This window comes from Artemia sp. Qi Xiang Cuo, chromosome 19, assembly GCF_049724085.1.
Source record: "Artemia sp. Qi Xiang Cuo chromosome 19, ASM4972408v1, whole genome shotgun sequence".
NCBI lineage: Eukaryota > Metazoa > Arthropoda > Branchiopoda > Anostraca > Artemiidae > Artemia > Artemia sp. Qi Xiang Cuo.
This window is the reverse complement of record NC_142812.1, coordinates 50,016,239-50,043,608: the sequence shown is the minus strand read 5'-3', so window position 1 is coordinate 50,043,608 and position 27,370 is coordinate 50,016,239. Positions and strand designations below refer to the sequence as shown.

At 35.5% G+C, this 27,370-nt stretch overlaps 1 protein-coding gene across 1 annotated transcript in view; it reads right to left on the bottom strand.

Moving 5' to 3' along the window:
* Positions 1-27,116, bottom strand: part of LOC148940956 (uncharacterized) — a 140,481-nt gene extending 113,365 nt beyond the window's left edge. Inside the window, exons 1-2 of the mRNA XM_089104763.1 lie at positions 27,071-27,116; positions 9,138-9,209 (exon numbers count right to left, since the gene is read on the bottom strand). Of these exons, the coding sequence (XP_088960889.1) occupies positions 9,138-9,187 (50 nt within the window). The 5' untranslated portion in view covers positions 9,188-9,209; positions 27,071-27,116. The remainder of the gene's footprint in view (positions 1-9,137; positions 9,210-27,070) is intronic.
* Positions 27,117-27,370: the final 254 nt, after the last annotated feature.

The window sequence follows — 27,370 nt, the reverse complement described above, 5'->3', positions numbered from 1 at the left end:
CTTTGCACCCACCGTCTTTACTAATAATACTACATAGGTATATGAAGCTGTACACTTGATCGATCTTCTCGTTACCCAACATCACCTTTTCATCTTCACTTATTACTAGCCTTAGCGACTTGTCTTCTTAACATTAATTGTCAAACATATTCTCGCACCTGAACTCTCAAAACCTCTAAAAGTTTATTCATTTTGCTAACACTTCATCTAGGATGCTAAAATCATTAGCATGATCTAAATCCAGGAGGTTTTACTTCCCTATTTGATTTCGTATTTTCCCATTGCCTTTGCTGTGGTCCTTAAGACATAGTCCATCAAAATTATCCATATTAATGGGGATAGAACGTAACCCTGCTTAACTCTTTAGTTAATACGAAACCAGTTACTAACCTCATTTCCTAAAAAAATTTTATAAACTGATCAAATGCTTCCTCATGATTTATAAAACTGAGGACTAAAGAAGTTTGATGAAACAGGCGTTTCCCAATTATTAATCTAAGAGTGAAAATTTGGTCGACAGACCCTGTTCCCTTCCTAAAACCACATTGTTCTTCCCTTAAAACTTTATCTGCAGCATACCTAAGTTTAAGAATTATCATCATAATAAGTGCCTACTTACAGAAACCAGGCTAATGCCTGGTTTATAATTACCAAACTCACTCTTATCACCTTTCTTATACAGAGGCTTAATTAGTTTTTCCTAAAATTGCTTCCCCTTTTCCGAAAATCATATTCATAATCTTCAGTAACTTATTTAAAAAAAACTGTTTCATTCTTCTCTAGATCTTTTCCTGCAACTCTATCATGGTTCAGTAAATTCTCAAAATGGTCTTCCCATCTCTCTGTACTCTTTCCTTATCAATAATTGTGACCCAGTTCCTACCTTTAACTGGGGGAAGTCCAGATTGACTACTCTCTTAATTTATCAACATGCCTGCACAATATTTTACAATTATGCCGTCTGGCTGCATCTTCCAGATCTTCGGGAATTTTATCCATGACCTCAGCTTAACACCTTTATGGCCTCCACAGAATGAGAAAGTGAATAAACACTTAACCAAATTTAAGTAGCTCTAATTCAGTAATGTCACTGAGAACCCTGGGGTCTAACTTAATAGATTAATCATTCGGAGTTACAGATAGACAAACTTAGCCTATTATTATACTATATATAAGACAGCTACCAATCTTAATTGAAGGCTAAAATAAAGAATATAGAAAATTTCTAAGAGTGGAAACTGATGCTAGCGTCAAAAAGATTAATACCACCATTCAAGTATTTGGCAATTTCCTTCCATTTTTTCCATATCTCCAAATCCGCACGCTTGTTTTTAGGAACTTTAAAATATAGAGAAGAATAAAAAAAATGCAGGCTTTTGTTATTAGTATCTCGAACAGCTCAAGTCAACAAGTGTACTTACGGTGGTATCAATCAATGAAAATATATGAGGGGCAGGGCAATTTTTTTATTTTATTTAATGTAAATAAAAAAAGGTATTAAAAAAAGTCAAAACTGTCTGCCATTCAATAACAGCCCCTGAAACTTAGCCTTCCAAGAATTTCCCACACTACTCTAGACCTACTTTTTAAAGAGTGGATTATGGTTTAATGTAAATCTTGAGAACCAAAAATGGTGATTAATCATCCATTATTCTCAGCTTCATTTCCATAATATTGCAGATTAATTACATAAAATGAAGTGTTGCTTTTGCCAATGAAGCTTACCAGCCTCTTTGGGTAAAACAGCACAAAACTGAAGCAGAGACACTCATAGAACAGCACAAAACACAACAAACAGAGGTAAACTCACTCACCTAACAGAATTTTTCCACGAGAAGCTATAAGTATGAATGCTACAATTACTCAAAAGGTAAGTTGACATTAAATTATCCAAAAGAATGCAACTGCAAAATACACTATATGACAAACATTATTATTATCTATACATTTGCAAACTAATAAAAATAAATTGTAATTGGATTTCCAGCCTAAAATAGGTAGAAGTTCCACATATTTGGTTTAAAAAATATTCTTAATAAGAACCTACAAAATTGCAATCCCCCTCCAAATAAATATGAAGTTCCAGTCATTTCAATATATAATTTGTCTCAATTCGCACAATCGTGTTTGCTAGTTTCAAAAAACTACTTTTTTAATAGCACAAAAACATTACCACCGATGGAGTTTTTTTGGAAATTGATTTAGCGATAAAATTGCATAAAAGTGATAATTTTCACAATACGTGCAGCAGTTTTCCTATCTAAAAAATCTGAAAAGGTTTATGGTATGCAACACCTTTCTTATTTCAGCACCAAATTATCTCTTTAGAATGATACACAAATCTTAAATTTCGAAAAAAGAAGCATTTTCAAACAGGCCCGAAAGTGCTGTCATCTACTTTTACGGGATGTTTAACACAAAAATTTGTTAATGAAATAGGCTGACATGATCATAATAACTTCGAGGACAACTTGCCTTTTTTGGCATACATAAGAAAAAAATCTGATGACTGCAAAAAATTAAGCGATTCTTGATTCTGTGCAAACAAGTGCTGGGGTGGGGGGCGGCAGAGTAGACCTGTTACCCCGCTGTCCCTCTCCTTCATTCAATTTCAACTTCTTAACAGAAAGGAAGGCATGATTACAGCTTGTTTGAAGTAAAATCCTGCAAAAATGTTTTAGTGTGTGTTATTGAAGGCACGAAGCGGGTCTATAGTCCTTGTACTTCCCCATTCCACTGCCAACATTTTAACAGAAAGGTAAACATGCTGTACCTTGCTTGAACCTTGCTTGAAGGATTTTCAACCTATATGGCTGGAAGACAAAAGTAGGTGTTCTCAAAAGTAGGCCTCTCCAACAAACCCCCCCCCCCTCCCACCTGTTCCTTCCTCATCAATTATTTTTCAAAATAGCACTCATGTAAGATCTTGCTCAAAGAAGAATAGTGCGAAGCTTGATAACTGGCAAACTAATGTGGACCATGCTGCTGCTCCAAGACCTCCCCATGCCCATACCCACCTTTTGGACAGAAACATGGCTGTGTGGCACTTTATTTGAATCACAATCACAGTCTTCACAAATTTCCTCATTATGTTCTCTTGTTCTGTTAGAAGTTATAATCAAAATGATTGCAGGCATACAATAGGCCCAGTGACTTTTAACACCCTCTCTAAGCCGGTTGTTCTGCTGAAAGGCAAGCATATTGTATCTTTCTTGACTCGGAATAACGCAAAGTTTTTCAACGTAAATTATTGGTGGCATAAGACAGGCTTACGGCTCCTACAACACCATCTGTACCTCCCACTTCTAAATTTTATCAGAAAGGTAGGTGTATAGCACATTGCTTGAATTAGAATCATGTAAATTTTCAATCGATAGGACTGGAGACCCGAAGAGGGCCCACATAATTTGCACTTTACTGAAAAAAATATAAATGTTTTTACTTTTATAACTTTAATAAATAAAATAATATTAACATTTTGATTACTAAATATCAGTATATGTATAAACTGACAATGCACATTCATTAGTATTTTTCAGTAAATTGCAAATTATGTTCTGGCCTTGGGAATGCACAGCAGTTTCGATCGCTACTTATGTTAATTTCTGCTCGTTTTGAGTTTGGCTGGGTTATTTATTGTAATTTCTGTTCATTTTGGGTTTCATTTGTGTGTCAATGTAGGTTTGTGGTAGTTTCAAGCTTAGTCTACTATTTGATTTTATTTTTGCTCATTTTTTGTTTAATGGAGTTCTTTACTTTTCTTTGAAAAACTTATTTTATAGAAAAAATTTTTCTAATTAATTTCTGTTCGTTTTATATTGGCATAGTCTTTTCAAGGAAAAAGAAAATGATACTTTAAATCTTTTCGTTTTTTAAGACTTTATAGATTGGCCTGCTATTGGTATACTGGAGAAAATTTTTCAACAATTTTTAAAAACATACACCCTTGTAAAAATCTGGACACAAATAGTAGTGTTTAATTTAGTTTAATACCTCCTCTAGTTGACCAGAAATGGAAAACTTGATACGATTCGCAAAAACCTGTTTACTTTCTTTGATAGCTTGGATACACTTAAGCTATTTTGATTTGGTTATATCTTAAGAGCAGAAGTAGTCCCAAAATTTTGAACATAATACCCTCAGTCGTTCTTGGAACATTGCTGAGATGCCTTATTGGGAATTAGTATTAACACACTGCATTTTGTTTTAATCTAAAGACAACATTTAGTTTTTAAACATAATGGGCAAATGGGAGGGTGGTCGTGGGAGGGGAATTAGTTGCCCTCCAATTACTTTCGACTATTAAAAAGGGCATGAGCCTTTTCTATTTTCAATCAAATGAGCCCTTTTCGAAGTTCCCACAACAACTTCGATACGAAGTGCCCTGGTCTAAACAACAACAACAACAAAAAATAATACATTATACCCACATCGATCTTAACTATAAAAATGTCAAGCCTTCCATCACTTTCGACTATTAAAAAGGCCACAAGGCCTTTCAGTTTCCAGTTGAATGAGCCCTTTTTTGAAACGAAAACGCTTTCTAAGAAAACCATACACAATCCTAAAACATTTATTACGATCCTAAGGGCTGTTAGGGTGGTTGGCATCCTCTAATAACTACTTTTTTGAACTTTAAACTGCACTAAAAGAAATGACTATCTCAAAATTATGATTGGAGGGGTTTGGGGAAATATTGAGCTTGAGAGGGGTGTTAGTTGCTCTCCAATCACTTTCAACTATTAAAAATGGTACTAGCCCTTTCAATTTCCAATCAATGAGCCCTTTTGAAGTTTCTACTACACAACTTTCAATAAAAACCTTATATGCCCCCAGGGCATAGCTAACAACCCTTACCCTGAGGGCTGGGGGGGGGGTCATTCTGAAAGACCTAAATTCCAGAACTTTCTACTACGTTGAACAAAATGGCTATCTGAAAATTTTGATTGGATGTGTTTAGAGGAATGGTGAGCGTGAGAGGGGGGTTAGTTACCCTCCAATCATTTTCGACTATTAAAAAGGGCTCTAGCCCTCTCAATTTCTAATTGAATAAGCCCCTTTTGAAGTTTTACGACGAATCTATCATTAAAAACCTTACATGCCCCCAGGGCATAACTTACAACCTTTGCCCTGGGGGCTCTGGCAAGTTTGTTATCCTTAAATATATAATTTCCAGAACTTTCAACTAAGTTCAACAATATTGCCATCTCTCAACTTTGATTGAATCCGTTTGGAAAAATGGTGGGCGCGAAAGGGGGTTTAAGTACTCTCCACTCACTTTCGACTATCATTACAGGCTATTTCAATATCCAATCAAATGAGCCCTTTTTGAAATTTTTATAACAAGATTCTATATATGCTTTATATGCCCCCACGGCATAACTTACCATCCTTGCCCTCTGGGCTCTGGGGGGCTTATCATCCTTAAAGACTTAATTTCCAGAAGTTTCAACTTCGTTGAACAAAATGGATATCTCAAAATTTTGATTGGATGTGTTTGGGAAAATGGTGGGCGAGAGAGGGGCGTTAGTCACTCCCCAATCACTTTCAATTATTAAAAAAGGCACTAGCCCTTTCAATTTCCAATTGATTGAGCCCTTTTGAAGTTTCTACGACAAGACTTTCAATAAAAACCTTATATGCCCCCAGGGCATAACTTACAACCCTTGCCCTGCGGGCTGTGGGGAGGGGGGTGGTGGAGGGGTTGTCATCCTTAAAGACCCAATTTCCAAAACTTTCGACTAGGTTGGATAAAATGGCTATCTAAAAATTTTGATTGGATGTGTTTGGGAAAAGGTGGGCGTGAGAGGGGGGTTAGTTGGCCTCAAATCACTTTCGACTATTAAAAAAAAGCACTAGTCCTTTGAATTTCCAATCGAATGGAGCCCTTTTTCAAGCTTCTACGGCAAAGATTTCAATAAAAACCTTATAAGCCCCCAAGGCATAGCTTATAACCCTTGCCCTGAAGACTGTGGGGGGAGTGCCCTGCCTAAGGGTATAAACTCCAGAACTTTAAACAGCGGGGACAAAATGCTTATCTCAAAAGTTTGATTGGATGTGTTTGGGGAAATGGTGGGCGTGGAAGAAATGTTAGTTGCCCTCCAAACACTTTTGACTATTTAAAAGGGCACTAGCCATTTCAATTTCCAATCGAATGAGCCTTTTTTGAAGTTTCTACGACAACGCCTTCTATAAAAAACCTTATAAGCTCCCAGGGCATAACTTACAACCCTTGCCCTGAGGGCTTTGAGGGAGTGTCCTCCTTAAAAACATAATTTCTATCTGGAAATCAACTACGCTGAACGAAATGACTATCTAAAAATTTTGATCGGATGTGTTTGGGAAAATGGTGGGCGTGGAAGGGGTGTTAGTCGCCTTCCAATCACTTTCGACTATTAAAAAGGGCACAAGCCACTCCAATTTCCAATTGATCCAATTTCCAATTAAATAATATTTGTGCCGACATCATTCTTATATGCCCCCGGGGCATAACTTAAAACCCTTGCCCTGAGGGTTGTGGGGGAGTGTTCCCCTCAAAAACATATTTTCTATCTGGAAATCAATTACGCTGAAAAAAATGGATGTCTCAAAATTTTAACTGGATGTGTTTGGGGGAATGATGGGCGTGGGGGGGGGGGGCTAGTTGCCCTCCAATCACTTTCGACTATTAAAAAGGGCACTAGCCACTCCAATTTCCAATCGAATGAGCCCTTTTCGAAGTTTCTACGGCAAAGACTTCAATAAAAACCTTATAAGCCCCCAAGGCATAGCTTATAACCCTTGCCCTGAAGACTTTGGGGGGAGTGTCCTGCTTAAAGGTATATACTCCAGAGATTTAAACAGCGGGGAACAAAATGCCTATCTCAAAAGATTGATTGGATGGGTTTGGGGAACTTGTGGGCGTGGAAGAAGTGTTAGTTGCCCTTCAAACACTTTCGACTATTTAAAAGGGCACTAGCCATTTCAATTTCCAATCGAATGAGCCCTTTTTGAAGTTTCTACGACGAAGCTTTCTACAAAAACCTTATATGCCCCCAGGGCATAACTTACAACCCTTGCCCTGAGGGCTGTGGGGGAGTGCCCTCCTCAAAACATAATTTCTATGTGGAAATCCACAAGACTGAACAAAATGGCTATCTAAAAATTTTGATTGGATGTGTTTCGGAAAATGGTGGGCGTGGAAGGGGTGTTAGTCGCCTTCCAATCACTTTCGACTATTAAAAAGGGCACAAGCCACTCCAATTTCCAATTGATCCAATTTCCAATTAAATAATATTTGTGCCGACATCATTCTTATATGCCCCCGGGGCATAACTTAAAACCCTTGCCCTGAGGGTTGTGGGGGAGTGTCCCCCTCAAAAACCTATTTTCTAACTGGAAGTCAACTACGCTGAACAAAATGGCTATCTCAAAATTTTGACTGGATGTGTTTGGGGGAATGATGGGCGTGGGGAGGGGAGGGGGGCTAGTTGCCCTCCAATCACTTTCGACTATTAAAAAGGGCACTAGCCACTCCAATTTCCAATCGAATGAGCCCTTTTCGAAGTTTCTACGACAAATCCTTCGATACAAAGTGCCCTGGTATGAAAAAAAACAAACAAAAACACAATACATTGTGCCAACATCGTTCTTTACTTAGGCAGCGCGATGATTTGAAATGACCATATGTAATAGTAAACAGCTTGTTATTAGTCCCTTCATTGGCACTGTGTACATCACATGATAATAAAAAATCGAAAATAATTTTGAAATCAAATGTAAATAAAAACAATCAGAAGTAGCTGAAAATCAACAGGAAGCTTCAGCCCCTTCCTCGCCAAGGCTATGGAGCCGGAGTTTTAGTAAATTTTTGCTGAATGTAGTTTGAGTTGGTATATTGAAAATCTGGAGTACTAGTTGAAGTCAGTTATAACTTATAAAATCTAGTTGACTGAAAACAGGGCTTTAAAGTAGGAGTCGGAGTTTTAGAAGATTTTGGCTGAATGGAGTCGAAGTTAAGAGTCAGTACATTGAAAATATTTGGAGTCGGTTATAACTTATAACCGACTCCAGAGCCCTGCTCGTCGCTCTCTTTGGTTCGCGTTTTGATCAGGGCAAAGGCTGGGATACAATAGCTTTTGATAAAGTATTCAAAAATATTGATCTCCCCTCACACCAACAGTGAACCATATCCTTTTTACTCTGAGTCCTTTTTTTTTAGTTTACTTTGCTGTTCTCAGTTTTCACGAGAAAATCAGCATAAGTCTAGTCCTTAATGCATATTAATTTTAAAGCTGTTATTAGGTCACAGAAAGCAAACAAGACTTAATTTCAGCCAATTTTGGAGGTTAAATATCAATTATCTGTTCTTGACTATGTCCACTTTAATAGTAAACATTCCAAATGACAATTTTGCAAATAGGGGTAGATCTAAGGGGGAGTTGCTCAATTTGCCTGGGTGCAGTTTAAATTCATAAAGTTTTCACGTTCATACACAGTATAGCTTTATTCTATTAACTAGCTTTTCCGTTGCGCATTGCTGCAATCTCAAAAGAAGGGATATTCAAAGAAAATGCCCCTCCCATGGAGAACTCCCCTCCGCCAATTAATAACAATCGTATTTTAAATTTAAATACATTTGATAATGTGCTGAATCGATAGATACAAACAAAGATTCTTTTAAACGTCATGCTTTCCACAATAGAGTTAATCTAATGCTGAATAATATTGTCTTTTAGCCTACATTTATATAAATTACCTAATTAATTTTTGATCACATACAAAAAGTCAGAATAACATAAGCAACCCAAATTGAACAGTATTAAGAGGGCCTAGGGGGGAGGGGATGAATTTTAACCTAAATTGTTTGCAAGAGCGTACTCAACAACTTCTTAAAACTTCTTGGTGATCAGACGAAGAATGTAGCAATGCACCTTTGATTTTACATATAGATATAAAAAGCCCAATAAATCTGTGTTCATAAAAAAAAAAAAAAAAAAAAAAAAAAAAAAAAAAAAAAAAAAAAAAACCCTCAAAATGCTTGCAAGTATTTAAATTAGAAAAAAATTGTAATCAAAATGCTATAACACTCTACCCCAGGCTATTTTCACCAATGAAATATTAAAATAGACAAGAAACATGATAAACCCAGCACTTACTGAGATTGATAATTGTCTCTTCGATTCTCGTAGTCACTATTGATTGACATCTTTGAGATTTCTATTTTTCTTCTGCAAGAAAAATTAAACTTTAGGAGTTGTTGAAGAAGAATAGGAACAGAGAGAGAAATGTAAGCTAGCAATAATTTCTATGAAGGGGGGATTATATACATAAAAAAAATAAAACACTACACTCTAAAGGGCTGGGCACGCGTAGCTGATTTCGGGAACTGATTTCCAAATTAGCGCCGATTTTTAAAAGAAATCAGCATCGAATTGAGCTTGAAAAAGTTTCTAGTTTTCGGCGCCGATTTACAAAATCAGCGCTGATTTTCATCATGATCATCACAAAAAAATAGGGATACAAATAAATAGTCAGCCAGAGGTATCTATGGTGAAAGACCCCACTACTGAGCTGAGAACTAAACTGAGAACTAAGCTGAGATCAAGCAACTATTAATAAACTCCAGTTGATTATTTGTGTCCATGATTCTGTGTTTTGAAAATCTCGCGCAATAGATTTTTCTTTCAACAAATTTTTCTTACCGCTATTGTTTGTCCACTGATGCTGAAATCGGTTCCCGAAATCAGCTACGTGTGCCGAGTCCTTAAGGCCAACAAAAATTTGGAGAAAGAATAATGTGGACCAGTATATATGCAGGTCTGTAAGCATGAATACCTAGACTAATGGTTCTAAGCACAGAGTACAGTAAAATTTGTCCTGGATTTTTCAAATGAAATAGAAAGTTCAACAAGATTTGCTCCTAGTACAAAAACCTTTCAATTAAGAAAGATTCCTTTCAAGATCAGAGGCAACACTCAAGCATTGCCTGCAGTAAAGAACCATAAGTCTTCAATGCATTACCTATTTATTATAAATCAAGTAGAAAAAGGGTGTACATTTTGAAATAATTCTATTACTTATGTAGATGCAAAGTGAACACACTACTCTTGATGCTGTATCAGTTTAGCACTCCCACTCTCCATAAGGAAAGACAATATCCACTACATACTATCTCCAGTAACAGCTGACTCACTAGAATTTGGAAATTCTAAGCTTTGGTTATTTTCATAAGTCTAGACGTTGTCCATGCTGTATCATTCCACCCAAAAACTAAAATTTTGACCTTCTACTGCCATCGTATTTAACTTTGATGCAATAATACAGTAAGCATGCTTTACTGCAAGTTCTTTAGATTAATTATTTCGTCTTGCATGCAAAATGAAATCCTCTACCAACTGATTTTTGAATCTTTCCCAAAGAGCTTTTGGATCTTCAGAATTACCAAAACAAGAATCTGAGTGAAGAGTATTTGCATTACAGACGGCATTTTGGACAGTGCTGATTCTTCTAGGGCATTGAACCACTGTTTATCGTCAAATTCAAGGCCATGAGCCAGGCATGCTTTTTTGTATGTGGAATATACAACGTTATCAACTGTTTTAAGATCTTCAAAACTTGTTGCATTCTTCACATGAGATAAAAGTACTTGTAAATAGAAGCACTTAGGAAAAGCTGCAAAATTTATGTTGTGAATTTGTCAAATGACAAGTAATCAACAGATTCTTTGTTCCCATGTACTGATATTGCCATTCCATTTTAAGTGTTCGGGCATTTCCCAATAATAGAGAAATTCCTCCTTTTTCATTTGTTTTAATGCCTTGTTGTGTCAAAAATACACTTCCAACATTAGGCCTTGTTGTCCAATATCTACCCAATCTTCTTGGGCTTGGCTGATATTTTGCATTAGATAACGTCCTGGCAAATGAACATTTAGACATTGAACAACATGGCTCTTTTTCTGGATATCATAACTAAATAGTTGCCAACACGCTTCAGTTGGTGCAATGCAGCGTCCTTCTACATAGGTTTCTGCTTCATTGTAAACCATGCACTGTTTATCTTCAGCAATCTTTATTGAAGCACAATTATGTCCCTTGTAGATGTATTTATATAGATACTTTTACCTGACCTATATTTCCTACATATTTGACATTTATGTAACATTGATTACTTTTTACGGAAATGAGGCGACATGACGATTATCACGAGTAATTCGGCGATTATTAGAATCTTTTCAATAAACAGCACAGTCATGTGAAAATTGTTTCATTTTGCCTAATTTGGGATCATAACGACGTTGATTCTTTGGTTTTTCAGCATCCGCTAGAGATGTGACTGAATTGTACTGCTTTGGAAAACTAAAGCGGCACTGGAATTTTCCATTTTTATTAATCATACAACTCGCATTTGGATTTAAATTCCCACAGGGATTATGAATCATCCACTTTAAGACTAATTCTCTTAATAATGGATTGTTGGAATTTGGAATTTAAGCTGAAATAATATCATCAATTTCAACTGGATTATGGATTCAATCCTGAGGACTCATGATCAATAGCAAATGCATATTCGGCAGTCCACGTTTTTGAAACAATTGTATATACATATGCTGCCACCTTTCCAAATACCTGATCCTTATCAATAACATTGATTATTTTCTCAAATTTCAGTTTAGCAATTTGAGCAATGAGATTGGGACGATCTTGAGGGGACTGTTTTATAATAGAGTTATCATTAAGTTTAATACTTAAAAAAGGCAAACCAATTTATTTGGAAATTGAGGTGGTGACATTGCTATTTGACCATGCAAGCAGCAATCTCCAAATGAATTACCTTTGTTTCCTACTCATTCCTCCATAGAATGGAGGGCAAAACAGAGAATACAAGCAATGTTGAAGGGTCCCAAAGATTTATATGTTATGTTTACTGAGTTTATGGCATCTTTGTATGTATGTACTTGGTTTTGTGCCACACATGATTGGTAACAAAGATTACAACACTGCTGTTCTTCTAACCGCATGTTCTTTGCTCTTCTTTTTCATTTTGATATGCTCTAATCCTCGTTTTCGTTTATATTCTAACCGCATGTGTCTTTGATCTTCATTTTCATTTTTGACATGCTCTAATTCTTGTTTTTGTTTATTTTCTAACTGCCTGTGTTTTTGCAGTTCATTTTCATTTTTAATATGCTCTAATTGTTGTTTTTGCATATCTTCTAACCGCCTGTATTTTTGCTGTTCATTTTCATTTTTCATACTCTTTAATTGTCGTTTTTGCATCTTCTAACTGCCCATGTCTTTGCTGTTCATTTTCGACGCGTTTTTGGATTTTGATTACTTCAGACACTTTAGCAACAGCCTTTTCTTTAGCTGCCTGTATTGGTGTTGTTGTAACTGATGGTCCAGGTTGTTGAGTTGTATTTTATTTGTCACTTTTTTTTCAATGTATATTTTTTACGTGCATAACATTGTTGTAATTTTTGATGCCATGACTTACATGACATCACTGTAATTTTTTTTTACATGCATAACATTGTTGTAATTTTTGATGCCATGACTTACATGACATCACTGTAATTTTTTTTACATGCATAACATTGTTGTAATTTTTGATGCCATGACTTACATGACATCACTGTAATTTTTTTACGTGCACAATGTCATTGTAATTTTTACTACATGATATCATCTGCAAAAACAAAAATTAAGGTTCTTAACAATATTTATCAGACTTCTGACCTATCTAGATCGTTTTTTTTTTTATGCAAAAATATCCCAAGATACCAATTTTCCCAAAGTAATATGGATCTGTTTTCGAAAAATAGAATAAATATATACATACACAATTATTGCTCACACATAAAGATAGTATATAAAACTATATATTTATTTTATTCACACAGGAGAAAGCCATAGGCTTGTTGCAGTACAAATACAAGAAATAACAACTCAACAGCAACACTATAAAACACAAAACAAAACATATTCTTCAGTAAAACAACTATACAACTAACTATATTACAGAAACTGCTTTTCATAGAACTCAGTTTCAACAAGAGCACTCTTAAATGTTTGCACCATTTGGGCAGAAACTACAGTATCAGGTAAACTGTTCCAAAGTGTTGTTGCTCAGTTAATAAAGCTACATTGACCTATTTTCTTGTGCACTCACAGCCAGGGGCGCCCCGAGGCTCATTTTATTGGGGGGGGGGATCTTTGTAAATTTGCTACCGAATTGCTACCTGATTTATGCCGAATTTTCTGCAGAAATCAAGAATTTTGCTAAATTTCGATCGAATTTGCAAATTTTCACCTTCGACGAAAATTCCCCCCCCTCGGGACGCCCCTGCTCACAGCTGATACAGTTTATACAAGTTTTGTCAAGTGGCTGAATAATGACTAAGCTTGAAGAAATTAGCCCAGTCCACATTATCAACACCCTTCATAATACAGAACATATTGATCAGGTCAATCCTGTTCCGTCAAAACTGCAGGGAAGGAAGTCCCAAACATTGCAGTCGGCGCTGATACGGTAAATGACTCAAATATGGCAAAAACTTTGATGCTCGATGTTGAACCTTTTCAATTTACAGCAAGTCACATTTCCATGTTGGATATCACACAGAGGAATAATATTCTACCACTGGGCATACTCTTGTCTTGTATAGTGTCATAAAATTTATAAGGTTAAATTTCCTGAAACTTAACTTAATTTGAAGCAAACTATATTTAGCATTTCGCGAAAATTATTGACACAGGCTTGTGAAACTTCAACTGTTTATCAAAGTAAATACCTAAATCCCTTACTGAATCCACAGATGGAACAGGTGCATCACCAAGAAAATAACAATAAGTCAAGCTATACAAATATACAAAACATTCTTGATGGTTTACAAATATGGAGTTCAATTTACACCAATCATTTAGGTATAAAATTTATTTTACTACTGATGATGGTCACTGCATATATGACCAAAACATCTGGTATTTTTGCGAATTTCTATCACTGTTTGTGAAACACTGTCTAATAAAATGATTTTATCTCTATTTGAACTTTTATTTATTGTCATTTAGGGCACTCAGATCCTCTTGAATAAGGGCAACGTCTACTGGGGAGGTGACACTTTTATACAGTTTTACATTGTCTGCAAACAGTTTGACAGTGAAACGACGAATTAATTCAGGCAAATCATTGACAAACATAACAAAATAACACTGAGCCTGCCTTGTGGCACACCACTCAAAATCAGGCTCTCACTTGAAAGTGCACTACCAACTATAACTTCCTGGGAATGGCCTGATAAGTAATCTTTAATTCATGCTAAAGTTCTACTGCCTAGCTCATGTTTTTCACATTTTTCAAGCAACAAACTAACTGAAACTTTGCCAAACACTACTGAAGTCAATGTACAAGCAATCAAACTTCCAACCAAAATCAGCCATATATTGGAAATCTTTTATAACTTCTAGCAACTGTGTATTGCATGACCTGTTTTTTTCTGAAACCATGTTGTGATGGATGCCATAATTTATTTTGCTCAAAGTAATCCTGTATCTAATATACAATAATCTTTTCAAGAACTCTCAAAAAATTGAGGTGTTAGAAATTGGACAATAATTTGCAAATTGGGACTTAGATCCTCTTTTATGGAGTGGCTTTACAACTGCTTTTTCTATGCTAAGGGGCATTTACTACTCAATAAACAACATTTAAACAAAAAAGCAAGGGGTTCAGCTAAACACATAGCTGTCTTCCAAAGAAAAGCATTAGAAATACCATCTATATCTGGAGCTTTATTAATGGAAATATCATGGCGAATTTTTAAAACCTGCTCTGAAGAAATATCAGAGTCATCAAAAGGCACTTTATCTGCTCAAATAAATTTGGTAAAATGGGGTAGACTGCATGCTTGAACGTCATTTGGATTTACAATAAATGACAAAAACACTTGATTAAGTACATCAGCCTCATCAAAAATGCATGGATCAGTCAAGGAATCAGCCTTGTTTCAATTAAAATACTTCCAAAACTTCTTTGGACACCCTCAAATGCTAGTAATGATTGACAATTTGAGTGACTCCCAACTTATATGTAAAGATCAAGTGGCACAATTCTGAGCTCTTTTATATGCGCATGACAAGTCTTCATTTTTTTTCCCAACATATACCATTTCCATTGTTTATTTTTATTGCTAATAGCATCACATACAAATTTTACTTTTATAACTTTAATAAATCAAATAATATTAACATTTTGATTACTAAATATCAGTATATGTATATTAAACTGACAATGCACATTCATTTGTATTTTTTTCAGTAAAGTGCAAATTATGTTCTGGCCCTGGGAAGGAATAAGGGTTTTGAGCCCTACTCATGTTGATTTCTGCTCATTTTGAGTTTGACTTGGTTATTTATTGTAAATTCTATTCGTTTTGGGTTTCATTTATTTATCGATGCTGATTTGTGGTAGTTTCACACTTTGTAGATTATTTTATTTTTGCTCATTTTTTGTTTAATGGAGTTCTTTACTTTTCTTTGAAAAACTTATTTTGAGGAAAAAGTTTTATTTTAATTAATTTCTGTTTGTTTAATATTGATGTAGACTTTTCAGGGAAAAAGAAAATAATGCTTTAAATCTTTTCGTTTTTTAAAGATTTTATAATTTCACCTGCTATTTGTATGCTGGAGAATAATTTTCAGCAATTTTTGTAAACATACACCCTTTTAAAAATCTGGACACAAATAGTAATGTTTAATTTAGTTGCATACCTCTTCTAGTTGACCTGAAACAGAAAACTTGACACCATTTGCAAAAAAAAAATCTGCTTATTTTCTTTGATAGCTTGGATACACTTATGCTATTTTGATTTGGTTAAATTTTAAGAGCAGAAGTAGCCCCAATAGTTTGAACATAATACCCTCAGTTGTTCTTGGGATACTGCTGAGATGTCAAATTGGGAATTAGCATTAACACACATTTAGTTTTTGAACATAATGGGCAAATGGGATGGTGGGCATGGGAGGGGGACAAGTTGCCCTCCAATTACTTTCGACTATTAAAAAGAGCATTAGCCCTTTCTATTTTCAATTGAATAAGACCTTTTCTAAGTTTCTAAGACTACTCCTTCAATACAAAGTGCCCTGGTCTAAACAAATAGAAATAACACATTATACCCACCAATTTCTGTCTCAATTCCCAATCAAATGAGCCCTTTTAGAGTTTCTACAACAACGCTTTCTATAAACACCTTATATGCCCCCAGGGCATAAATTACAACCCGTGCCCTGAGGGCTGTGAGGGGGTTGTCATCCTCAAAGACCTAATTTCCAGAACTTTCAACTACTTTAAACAAAATGGCTATCTCAAAATTTTGATTGGATGTCTTTGGGGAAATGGTAGGCTTGAGAGGGGTGTTAGTTGCTCTCCAATCACTTTCAACTATTAAAAAAGGCACTAGCCCTTTCAATTTCCAATCAAATGAGCCCTTTAGAAGTTTCTATGACAAAGCTTTCAATCAAAACCTTATATGCCCCCAGGGAATAACTTACAACCCTTGCTCTGAGGGCTGGGGATGTCATCCTCAAAGACCCAATTTCCAGAACTTTCAACTACATTGAAGAAAACTGCTATCTCAAAATTTTGATTGGCTGTGTTTGGGGAAATGGTGGGCATGAGAGGGGGGTTAGTTGCAGTCCTATCACTTTCGACTATTAAAAAGAGCACTAGCCCTTTCAATTTCCAAACAAATGAGCCCTTTTTGAAGTTTTTACAACAACGCTTTCTATAAAAACCGTATATGCACCAGGGCATAACTTACAACCCTTGACCTGAGGGCTGTGAGGGGGTTGTCATCCTCAGACACAATTTCCAGACCTTTCAAATATGCTGAACAAAATGGCTATCTCAAAATTTTGATTGGATATGTTTGGAGAAATGGTGGGCGTGAAAGCAGGGTTACTTGCCATCCAATCACTTTTGACTATTAAAAAGGACACTAGTCGTCTCAATTTCCAATCAAATGATTCCTTTTTGAAATTTCTATGACAACGCTTTCTATAAAAAAAACTTATGTGCCCCCAGTGCATAACTTACAACCCCTGTCCTGAGGGCTCTGAGGGGAGTGTCATCATCAAAAACATGATTTCCAGACTGTTCAACTACATCAAACAAAATAGCTATCTCAAAATTCTGATTGGATGTGGTTGGGGAAATGGTGGGTGTGAGAGCAGTGTTAGTTATCCTCCAATCACTTTTGACTATTAAAAAGGGCACAAGTTCTTCTAATTTCCAATTGAATGAGCCCTCTTTGAAGTTTCTACAACATCACTATCTATAAAAACCTTATATGCCCCCAGGGCATAACTTACAACCCTTGCCCCGAGGGCTCTGAGGGGGATATCATCCTCAAAGACCTAATTTCTAAAACTTTGAACCATGTTGAACAATATGGCTATCTAAAAATGTTGATTGGATGTGTTTGGAGAAAAAATGGGCATGAGAGGGGGGTTAGTTGCCTTCAAATCACTTTTGACTATTAAAAAGGGCACTAGCCCTTTGAATTTCGAATCGAATGAGCCCTTTTTCAAGTTTGTATGACAGAGCTTTCAATAAAAACCTTAAATGCCCCCAGGGAAAAACTTACAACCCTTACCCTGAGGGTTGTGGGGAGAGTGTCCTCCTCTTAGATATAATTTCTGGACCTTTCAACTACTTTGAACAAAATAGAAATGGCTATCACAAAATTTTGATTGGATGTGTTTGGAAAAATGGTGGGCGTGGAAGGGGTGTTAGTTGCCTTCCAATCAGTTTTGACAATAAAAAAGAGCACTAGCCATTTCAATTTCCAATAAAATGAGCCCTTTTTGAAGTTTCTACAACAATGCTTTCTATAAAAAACCTTATATGCCCCAAGATCATACCTTACATACCTTGCCCTTAGGGCTATGGGGGGTTGTCATCATCAAAGACCTTTAAAAAGGGCACTAGCCATTTCAATTTCCAATCAAATGAGCCCTTTTTGAAGTTTCTACAACAATGCTTTCTATAAAAAACCTTATATGCCCCAAGATCATAACTTACAACCCTTGCCCTGAGGGCTGGGGGGGGGGGGTGTCATCCTCAAAGACCGAATTTCCAGAGCTTTCAACTACGTTGAAGAAAATTGCTCTCAAACATTTGATTGGATGTGTTTGAGGAAATGGTGGACATGAGAGAGGGGTTAGTTGCCCTCCAATCACTTTCAACTATTAAAGAGCACTAGCCCTTTGAATTTCCAATCAAAAAAGTCTTTTTTGAAGTTTCTATGACAACACTTTCTATAAAAACCTTATATGTCCCCAGGGCATAACTTACAACCCTTGCCCTGAGGGCTGTCAGGGAGTGTCCTCCTTAAAAACATAATTTCTACCTGGAAATCAACTATGCTGAACAAAATCAATATCTCAAAATTTTGATTGGATGTGTTTGAGGAAGTGGTGGGCATGGAAGGGGTAGTAGTTACCTTCCAATCACTTTCGAGTTAAAAAGGGGACAAGCCACTCCAATTTCCAATCAAATGAGCCCTTTTTGAAGTTTCTACAACAACTCCTTTGATACAAAGTGCCCTGTCTAAAGAAAAAAAATAAATAAATAAATAATACATTGTGCCAACATTGTTCTTCACTTAAGCAGTGCTATTGCCTTGCCTATGATAATGTGGAATGAACCTATCACATGCTTCTTTTATAACCTCTTGGATAAATTCAAAAGCAATATCTACATCTGCATTACAAGACTGAAGCTCCTCAACAATAGAAACAGAACAGATAAAGTCTTGAATATCATTATAATGACCCTTGGTGTAATCATAATAAAATTTAGAACCAGAGTTCACTGCTGCACTTACATTCATTGATAGACATAACTACATGGTTGCTTTTACCTAGAGGTGGCAGCATCTTAAGGTCTACTATGTCATCTGGAGATTTTGTGATCACCAAGTCTAGTACATGGGAGTGGAATCACTTCTGAGTCTTGTGGGATCAGCAACATACTGGTACAGAAAACTATCCTGTAAGGTTTGCACAAGTTTAAATGCAAAACTCTGGTCTATCCCTGACATAGCTTGGGATGACAAGTCAGTATTAGGCACATTGACAGCACCAAGAACAAGAATTTTTGAGGAAACAGACAAAAGGTACAAGGCTAATCATGCTATCCCCAGGACAACACCTAAGAAAACATTCCCAAAACAAATTCCTAAAGCATGGTGGACAAATGAGTGCCTAAATAAATGGAAGATAAAAAAGGCAGCTAGGACAGAATTCATAAAAAAAACAACACCTACTACATATTTAAAAAAATTACAAGCAGAATCTAATCTAAAAAGGACTATAATAGATGCTAAATATATATACTGGAATAATTTTGCAAATAATCTCTCCAGAGAAACGCATGAGCCAATTATACATAAAGTCATAAGCCACATATGTGGGAAAAAGACTTCTCCCAACCCACTCCTGTATGAGCTTATACATAATAATACCCATTATGACAATGATATTGAAAAGGCTAACCTATTTGCAACTCTTTTTGTTAATAAGCTAACATCAAACAATCAAAGCAATCTGTCCACAATTCCTATGAACCCTAGTTACCAACCACGCCCAGGATCCGAGTACAGAACTAATCCATTTTCAATCCAGGAATTGAATAATGCAATACATCATATTAGGTCCAAAACTAGCAGCAGCTATGACAATATACACCCTACATGGATAAAGAATCTCACACCTTCATACAAACAAGAACTGCTAAATTGTTATAATCACGCTTGGGCATCCTCTAGGTTCCCCAATATATGGAAATGTTCGTCCCTCCTACCAATCCTAAAGAAAAATAAACCAAAAGATAACCCTGAGTCTTATAGGCCCATAATGATTACACCTGTGATGGGGAAAATAATGGAGAAAATGATTTATCACAGACTCCTCTGGTTTGTTGAGAAAAATAAAATGATCCCACACACTCAAACTGGATTCAGGAAATACCACTCCTCAACAGATGCTTTCATTTTGCTAACAAATGCAATAAATGAATCTTTCTCAAAAAATAATATCCTAGTGGCAGCTTTCCTTGATTTTGAAGGTGCATATGACAATGTGAACCACCAAATCCTTTTAAATAAACTTGCAAACCTTGGAGTACCTCCCAAGCTAGTATCCTTTATTAAATCATTCATAGAAGTGCGAAGTTTCATTGTTTGTGTTGGTTCAGCCTCTTCACCCCAAAAGACAGTATCCAAAGGTCTACCTCAGGGAGCAGTCCTTAGTTGCCTCCTATTTGCCCTATATCTCTGGGATATGAACCTACCCCACACGAATCTACAATATGCTGACGAACCGGTGCTATGGTCATGTGGCAACACCTTTCAGATAGCACAGTCAAATCTGCAAAAGTCCCTTTTCCAGTTTGAAAAATTCTCTCAACATTCAGATTTACCCATTGCACCCACCAAGTCAAAAATAATCCAATTTCACAGGAAGCGAAACCATGTTAATGCAAAACTAACTCTAAATAAAACAACTATTCCAGAGGATAATAATATTAATTACCTAGGTCTCATGCTTGACCAAAAACTTAATTTCCACCTCCACATTTCAAACACAATAAAAAAATGTTATAGAAAAACAAATATACTAAAAAGACTTCTTTCCACACCCTGGGGTTGTAAGGAGAAAACCTTACTCCAGTTTTATAAATCACATATAAGACCCCATATTCACTATGGGCTCATTGTCTATGGTGCATGTGCAAAGACCCAGATACAAAAAATTGAAACAACACAAAATGATAAAATATGTGTCATATCTGGTCTTAGGAAACCCACAAGCACCAAGTTTCTGCTTATGGAGAGTGGATTAACAACAATAAGGGAGAGACGTAGCTTTCTCTTGATAAAACATCTTGCAAAAATTGATTCAAATAGCTCACACACATTACATAATTAGTTAAGAAATCCAGCCATGTATAGAGGTATTGCAGATGAGTATGCCAATATTCAAAAGAAGTTCCCTGTACCAGCAAAGTCTATTGCACCTACTTTCCCCCAATCCCCTCCATGGAATTGGTCATTTCCCATAATAAATACTGAATTTTCAAAATGGAATAAAGATTTAACCCCCATTGCTTTTGTCCAGAAAAAATTTGCAGAACTTAATACAATTACCTATAAAAATCATTTCCAAATATTTGTTGATGGGTCAAAAATGAATGAGAAGGTTGCAAGTGGTGTTTTCCTTCCTCACCTGAAAATTGCAATGGGCGAGAGATTATTTGATAATTTATCTATAATGTCTGCTGAGTTAAATGCCATAATCATGGCATTAGAACACCTTAAGTAAAACCAATCTTTGATTGAAAATTCGAATAATATTATCATCTATTCTGACTCTTTATCAAGCCTTGAGTTGCTGGCCTCAGCTCCTCAATATAAGTTGGACATTGACACTTATCATTGTCACAGTATTATTGATAATTTTGCTTCAAGTGGCATAAAAACTTACTTTCAGTATATTCCTAGCCACTCTGGCAAATGTGGTAATCATCAGGTTGATGAAATAGTAAAAAATGCTATAAATATTGACCAGCCAAGTGGGAGACCAATCCTAATTAGAGATATTTACCAATGGAGGCTATCAGATATTAATTTTAATAAGATTAATCCTATCCTTTCCCCCTTTCCCAATAAGTATCTTTCTAAAATGTTTCATAGAATCCGTTCTGGAACAAATGGACTAAAATTCATTGCATTCTCATATAAGCTTTCTAATTCAAGTGGTTCAATTCCCCTGTCCCCTCTTTGCAGGCATTGTAATATGAATAATGAAACAATTGACCATTGCCTATTTGAATGTAATATGCTGACGTCTGCACAACATAACTTGCTTTCTAAAGTGTTAAAATACTTCAAACACAACAAAATCTCACTATCAGCCAAGAGCCTAACCAACTATACCTACACACATAGTATAGAAATCGAGATCTATCATCTTATATTTGAACTTCTAGAGTCGAAATATCTGCTGAAAGATATCTGAATACATATAATAAATATGAGGCAATCAAGTCAGTAGCTCTGTAGCCCACAGAGTGAAGCAAAAGGAAAAGGGCTAAATAGTGTTACTGAAAAGCCCACCTGCTGTTAAATAGAAGAAGAAGAAGAAGGTACAACAGATAACTCAGCAGGCTAAATTATATGTCATTTAACATGCTAAATTCATTTCTAGATTGGCTTCAATATATACCCACAATCCTCACATTTTGGGATACCCCTGGCAACTTAACTTTCACACTTATTACTTCACTTAACTCCCTAGTAAACAAAATATCTACTTTTACATATTTCAATTCTGATGATGACAAAACATAAATACAAACTCCTCTTTTTGAATTCTTGTTGTGCACAATATTATAACCACTCAGTTGACAGGAATGTGCTTTGGGATCAAGGCAATGCTTTGGAAGCACCTTAGTCACAATAACTATATCAGGTTTTTGTGGATTTACCAAAGAATACAGTTCATGAAATTTGTTTGAAAGTACATCAGCATTTGTATACAACACAGAAAGATTATTCTTCCATTTCAAGCCTGGAGAGGGCTGCTTGTCCCTGATTTCCTCAGAGTAAGCAAAAAGAGTCAATGCAAACTAGCTCAGGACCGAATCTACCATATCTGATTTTCAAGCTAACCTCTCCAGCACTAGTTTCTGCATTAAGTTCTTCTTTCAGCATGTCATATTTTTTCTTTTCAGCCATCTCAATTTCTGAATGGTTGTGCACAATTCTAAGCTCAGGAAATCTTGCCTTTGTTGTATGGAGATTTGTGGTTAAAAACAGAAAAGCCTTGTCTCTCTCAATAGTTGTCTTAAATATGAGTTTAACAGACCTGCATTTTCCTGCTTGATGTTTACCTAAATGGGCTGTAAAACTAAACTTTGACATGAAATCTTTGAGAAAATCTTTGTTAATCTGCTTCAAGTCAGATTTGTTCTGCTGCTTCCTGCTTTTTGAGTTTAGGTTCTCCAGCAAACCAAAAGCAATAAGATTTTTCTGTGTTGTAACCAGGTTCAACAGAAATTCACCATCATTTGGAACTGATCCATCCTGGTTCCCTTAGCCAGCTAAGCTGCAGCATGCTCCCAAATCTCCAACATGCAACATTTTGCTTTAAGCTCTGCTTCTTTTTGCTCAACTTCTGAATGTACTGGGGCAAGCAGCTAATTAAACTTCTCAAGAATTCTGAACAAACCCTGTATTTCAGACTTGATTATTTTCTTCATTTCAGAGGTGGTAAACCCTTGACTTTAAATACTTTTTTGTTTACACACAGGGCACTGCCATACAGACCCAAGCTGGCAGGACATCTTTGTAAAAAGCATGTACTCAGGTTTGGTCATTTCAATGCAATCTATACAAAGCCATGACTTGCATGAGTTGCAAAAATATTTTCTTCCAAACTTTTGTTGCAACTTTTGCAAATATCAAGTCTTATTTTGGTGACTGTCTCTGACACTTCACTGGTCTGCTTTTAATCATTTTGCACAAAAAAAAGTTCAGGCATAGTGGCAACACTTCACATCACCAGAGCTCAAAATTTACTCCACACATGCTTCTAATAGGAATAGCAGCATTCAACAAAATACATAAATGTGCTTTTAGCAATGTTTATCACCAAGTCACAACAAAGCTGGATGGCAAGGAGAATTTCTGTATGGAAACCATAATGATTTTTTTCACTTATGCCACAGAAAATATGATATTTTTTAGAGCTCACAGACAACTGCCAAGTGGGCTTAAATTGTATCTATTCAACACTCTCCTAGTTGGAAGGTGTGTCACTGGGCTGCAAAAACACAGTGACAACCAACTTTTTATTTATGTAAAGTGTAAAAATAGTTGTCATCTAAACAACAGAGTCAAACATCTAGCATTAGACCTTATTTGCTCTTAAGTGCAAATTAGGGTATGATAAATAAACAAATGAAAAAAAGAAAGATTTTGGAGTATGATTCAACCTCTATTCTAAATTACTTGCAGAGTAAATATGGTTCTGTCCATCTAAAATTTTCTTGATTCTGACATGGAGTTTGACTCCATATTATTGAAATTAAATTAAAAATAGATATTTTAGACAGGAAAATCATTTGATGTACACTTAGAAGCGTATTTTCAATTGAAAGGTGTGAAATGGTATCATGTACTATGGATATCAGTACCAGACCAAGTCCACAGGAAGTAACTACTCATATTTCTTAGTGTCAGTCTGTTATCTCTATGCACTTCCATAGTAAGGAAACCTTTATACAGGTGTCACTACTTTCCTATTTTCAATTATCTTCCTTAACTTTTATCTTACCCTGCTATGAGAGCTTGGCCTCTCTAAAAAAAATTCCATAGGACATTCTCACCATATATTCAATATATACTTTGGAATAAAGGTAGGATATTCCAAAATTCCTCATTTTCTTATATTTTTCTTTTTGCATGATGTTGTTCTTTGGAAAATTCTAGTTTAGGGCCTTCTTGATATCTTGGAAAGTAGTTCAGTAAGGTGAATTAAATAAAAAAAAAACAATTTTTTTTAACCAAAATTAAGGAACAATGTTAAAACTTAAAACAAACAGAAATTATTCCATATATGAAAGGGGCTGTCCCCTCCTCAATGCCTTGCTCTTTACACTAAAGTTTTTTATTGTAAAAAAAAAATAGAGTTTTGAGACAATCAAACTTTAACATAAAGAGCAAGGCATTGAGGAGAGGACAGTCCCTTTCATATACAGAATAATTTCTGTTTGTTTTAAGTTTTAATATTGTTCCTTACTTTTGGTTAAAAAAACTTGTTTTTTTATCTAATTTTTGAACATTTTTGAATTAATGCAGGTTTTGATTTTGGCTCACTGTACATGAATAATTAAAACAAAATTTGCATATTAATTTTACTTTTTTTGGTTAAATGGCTTTTTTGAAACTTGTTTAATTTTATTTACGGACTTTTTTATTAGTAATAAATATATGTAACTTACAAATTAACTTACATAACAATCTTCTATATTAATAGATTTTTAATATGTACATTAGGGGGTTCGCTCCTATTCAATACCTTACTCTTTAAGCTAAAGTTCAAATTTTGTTCCAATTCTTTAAAAATGACCCCTTGAAGTTTTGATGTTGCTCCTTACTTTCAGTTGAAGAACTTGTTTTTTTTTTATTGTTTAATTTCTGATCTTTTTCTTTAATAATGCTGGGAAATCCAGCACCCCCTTCATAGCAACGTTACTTCCCCCATGACAACTCCCTTCATGGAAAGATCCTCCCATATAGCCCTGACCCCCCCACCCTACCCAAAAAAATCCCCCCTGAAAATGTCTGTATACTTCCCAAAAACCAATACTATATGTTAACATTGGGTAAAGTTCATAACTTTCAACCCTCCCCCAGGGACTTTGGGGGATTAAGTCATCCTAAAAGACATAGTTATCATATTTTCAACCATGCTGAACAAAATGGCTATCTCAAAATTTTGATTGGGTGACTTTGGGGAAAAAAATGAGCATGAAAATGGAGGGCCTAGTTGCCCTCCATTTTTTTGGTCACTTAAAAAGGGCACTAGAACAATTAATTTCTGTTCTAATTAGCCCTCCTGCAATATTCTAGGACCACTGGGTTGGTACAATCACCCCTGGAAAAAAAACATGCATCCGTGATCTTTCTTCTGGCCAAAAATGCAAAGTTCCACATTTTTGTAGATAGGTGCTTGAAACCTCTACAGTAGGGTTTTCTGATATGCTGAATATGATGGTGTGATTTTCATTAAGGTTCTATAACTTTTAGGGGGTCTTTCCCCCTTTTTTCTAAAATCTGTCAAATTTCCTCAGGCATGTAACTTTTGATGGGTAAGACTAAACTTGATGAAACTTATATATTTGAAATCAGCATTAAAATCTGTTTCTTTTGACGTATCTATTGGTATCAAAATTCCATTTTCTTTAGAGTTTCAGTTACCATTGAGCTGGGTCACTCCTTACTTACAGTTCATTACCACAAACTGTTTGATAAAACTTTCAGGAATTAACACAGCAATTAGATACACTGAGAAAAAACTGCCAAGCCACTGTTTTGACCCTTTTCTTATTAGTTATAATTAAGATTGCATATCATATCTGACAGTGTTGTACCTAGGCCTATCTTAATTTTGAAAAAAAACATTTTGCCTAAGTTTTGAGTTTTCAATTTCTTTTTCATTGGCTTAGGTTTTGAAAATACAATTCTAGTTACTTCTGTAGAACTTTAAGCCAAGAGTCTTTTTCTTAGATTTAAGAAAAAGAGCAAATGTATGATGTTTGAAACTGGAAAATTCTAATTTAAGGGCTTCTTGCTATCTTCAGAAGTAGTGGAGCTAGAGAATGAAACTTTCAAGAATGAATCAAGAGCCAAAAATGTACCCTGGGAGGGAATAATATGAATTGTAAAAATTGTAAAATTATAAAATCAATAATATGAATTGTAAAAATTACCCTGTTGTCAACTAGGCCTACAAATTTGCCAATTTTATTACCATATTTCTTTCAGAACTGTTCAAACCCTAAATAGGCTAGCAGGTAAATATTTACCAAATCATATTATTGAGTTATGACTAAAATTAAATATACCCCTTGATGCCTTTTTTTATTCTCCTTATGAATATAATAATCATTTTTGTCAGAAATGGATTTTAGGCCCCACCCCTATATATACCAATTCAGGGTAAATATTTGCAAATATAAATGATTATTATATTTGTAAAGAGCATAAAAAAAGCATTGAGTGGTATATTCACTTTAGTTATAGGCTAACTCAATAATATAATTTGGTGAATATTTACTGGCTAGCCTAGGTTAAGTACTCGTGCATCTTTCACTGTAAATTCACCTCTAAAAAATTTGAAAGCAAAGCTTATCATTAGATTGCACATACACACCATAGTTACAAAAAACCAAACAATTATCATAAAATCCACTAAATAGGCTAATCCTAGATCTATAGTTGGCCTTTTTAACTACATCTCACCCTATGAAAGTGTAGCCTAGCTGAGTTCCAGGCCAAAGCGTGAAGCAATGAACTACGTTTATTTCAGAACCACATTTAAGGGCCTAAGATGAGGTGATTGGTTACTTACATAGAAATGAATTTTTAAACTTTAATCAAGCATGTGCTTCCGCTGTGCTACCACCTGTTTTTCTTCTGATTCAAAGCTCGGTACCGATGCCATCTTGCATGGATTTCTAGAGGGCTATATAAGGATGATTTACTTGTCTCGTTTTCCAAACTCTTATCTCAGTCTTTTTGTTTGGTATGAAAGGATTTCGA